We start from the raw sequence: 2,874 nt of genomic DNA on the forward strand, positions 1-2,874 counted from the left end.
TTAATAAGCCGGTACCTGTTAAAATTGTGATGAAAAAAAGTCGGTAAAAGACCATTGCTAAATACCGTTGCTGTCCTCAACCATATGCCTGGTGGAACATCTCTACCTTTCAGGCCCTGCGGAGTTGTAACAAGTCTCGCAGGGCCCTGATGTTAGTAGGCAGAGCGTTCCACCAAGCCAGAACAAGGGCTGAGAAAGCCCTGGCTCTGGTTGAGGACAGCTGGACACTCTTGGGTCAGGGACTTCCAGCAGGTGTTGAACTTCTGAGCACAGTGCTCTCTGGGGGGCCTACCAGGAGAGGTGGTCCCATAGGTATGTTGGTCCCTGACTGTTTAGCGCCTTAGAGGTCAGCACCAAAACCTCGGACCTGACCTGGTACTCAACCTGGAGCCAGTGCAACTGGTGAGGCACAGGTTGAATGTGTGCAGTCGTTGGTATCCCCGTTAGGACCCGAGTCACTGCATTTTGGACAAGTTGTAACTTCTGGATCAGCGTCAAGGGCAGCCTTGCATGCAGCGTCACAATAATCAAGTCTAGAAGTGACCATTGCGTTGATCGATTTAAAACTGAGGAGTTATCAAACAGCTCCCTTTTCGAAAAGTGGGAACCAGCCCATTGGGGAGTAGATTCCATGAGAGCTTGTGGGATTTGCCAAGCTAATGTGTTCAGGATCAGTCTGTTATAGCCCTTCTTGTGATCTTGCAATCCATTATTACTACTGACAATTGCACGATAACGTCATTTAAACATGGATGTATTTCTAAAGAAGGAACTTTAGGTTCAGAGAATGCTGTGACTGTGGAAATAGGAAGCCATGCATAAACAGTGAGAAATAATGACACACACAGAGAATTTATAGATGTGTAAATACTACTTGTTTGCGGACCAAAACCAAAATGTTCCACTTATGGAAGGGCTCATCCTCTCACAAAATGAATCTTTCTATAAATACACAAGACCCAACTCAATGTATTATATTCATACTAACAAAGGGATTGAACTAATGCAGGTAGTTATACACAAAAATGCGGTAGAATTTCTGGAATCTAAAAAAAAGAAATCTAAAAATCCATTAATTCACGCCACATTAAAAATACTCAGAAATACCAGCTTACCTCCTGGGATGCCTGTGCTTCATTTGCAATGTTTAAATCTTCTGGAAGATATTTGAAACCCGGTTCCCCAGAAACTTGCTGATGTGTGAGAGTATTTGTACAGCTTCCAATAGGGAAAAAAATTCGGCTTTTCCTAGAGTCTGTGGTGAGAGAAACCTCTTGGCAATAGGAGTGAAGAAAGGCTCGGACTCCATCAATCCCCACAAACTGTGAGACTGGAACACCAGTGAAACTCCCACTCCCAGAATGACACAGCTGAGAAGTTCTCCATCTATGCAATCTGATGGCCAGTAAAACAAGGAAGAAGGTGAAAAACAAGCAGGAGACAAAAGCCACAGCAACCACCAGGTAGAAGGTGAGGTCCGACTGGGGGTCTGCAGGAGTTGAGATGCTGCTAATATCAGAGAGGCTTTCAGGGATGCTGTCGGCCAGCACCACAGTGACCGTGACTGAGGCAGACAGAGGGGGCTGCCCATTGTCCTTCACTAAAACCACCAGGCTTTGCTTGAGAGCATCCTTGTCCAGAAAGAAGCGGGCTGTCCTGATCTCTCCAGTGTGGAGTCCTATAGAGAACAGCCCTGGCTCCGTGGCCTTGAGTAGCTGATAGGAGAGCCAGGCATTCTGGCCAGAGTCTGCATCCACTGCCACCACTTTAGTGACTAGATATCCAGGCTCAGAAGAGCGAGGAGCCAGCTCTACTCCAGTGGAGCCATCAGTGGGGGCGGAAGGGTACAAGATCTGGGGGGCATTGTCATTCTGATCCAGGATGAAGAGAGTCACTGAGACATCGGAGCTGAGTGATGGGGATCCTCCATCCTGGGCTTTGACCTGGAAATTTATCTGCTGGAACTCTTCATAATCAAAGGGACGCAGAGCATAGACAACCCCTGTCTCAGTGTTAACGGAGAGCAACGAGGCAATTGAAACTGTAGGGTCATTCCCATCAAGAATGGAATAAGTCACTGTACTGTTGGTACCCCAATCTGGATCATTTGCTTCCAACATCATCAAGGAGGCCCCAGTAGGGTTATTCTCAAATGAATATGACTTATAAAATATTTCTTTGAAGATGGGTGCATTATCATTTACATCTAGTATTTTTATTGGAAAGTAGGTAGTTGTAGAGAGTAGAGGTGTCCCTCTGTCTGTTGCTGTGATTGTCAAATTATAATGCTCCACAACCTCTCTGTCCAGATTGCCATCTGTCATCAAAGTGTAATAATTGTCTACAGACTTTTGCAGTTGAAATGGAAAGTTTGGAGGAATGAAACATGTGACCTTCCCATTTTCTCCAGAGTCTTTGTCCTTGACACGCAATAGAGCAATTATAGTCCCACTCTGTGAATTTTCTGGCACTGAGGTGAAGAATGACGAAACTGTGATTTCTGGAGCATTGTCGTTTGCATCCAAAACTGTTACAAACACCTTAGCAAGAGATGACAAACCTTCTGGGTCCTGAGCTTGGACATCTATTTCAAAAAATTCCTGCTCCTCAAAATCCAAATTCCCTTGAACTGATATTTCTCCTGTTTGTGAATTTAATCGGAATATTTGGGAAATCTTCTCTGATTTTGTTCTAAATGTGTATGTTATTTCTGAATTAACTCCTTCATCAAGGTCTGTAGCTTTCACTGTAGTCAGAACAAAACCTAGTGGAACATTTTCCAATACATTAACTTTATAAATGGGTTGGGTGAAAACAGGGGCATTGTCATTTGCATCCAGAACAATAACGTGGATTTGCATGCTCCCAGACCTG

General features: G+C 44.5%; 1 protein-coding gene across 1 annotated transcript in view; it reads right to left on the minus strand.

The window, feature by feature from the left end:
- The window catches only part of LOC107110388 (protocadherin gamma-A1-like), a 5,775-nt gene continuing 2,901 nt past the window's right edge, over positions 1-2,874 (minus strand). Inside the window, exons 2-3 of the mRNA XM_015411165.1 lie at positions 1,116-2,871; positions 1-15 (exon numbers count right to left, since the gene is read on the minus strand). Of these exons, the coding sequence (XP_015266651.1) occupies positions 1-15; positions 1,116-2,871 (1,771 nt within the window). The remainder of the gene's footprint in view (positions 16-1,115; positions 2,872-2,874) is intronic.

This window comes from Gekko japonicus, unplaced genomic scaffold (genome assembly GCF_001447785.1).
Source record: "Gekko japonicus isolate JY-2015 unplaced genomic scaffold, Gekko_japonicus_V1.1 scaffold834, whole genome shotgun sequence".
Classification (NCBI taxonomy): domain Eukaryota; kingdom Metazoa; phylum Chordata; class Lepidosauria; order Squamata; family Gekkonidae; genus Gekko; species Gekko japonicus.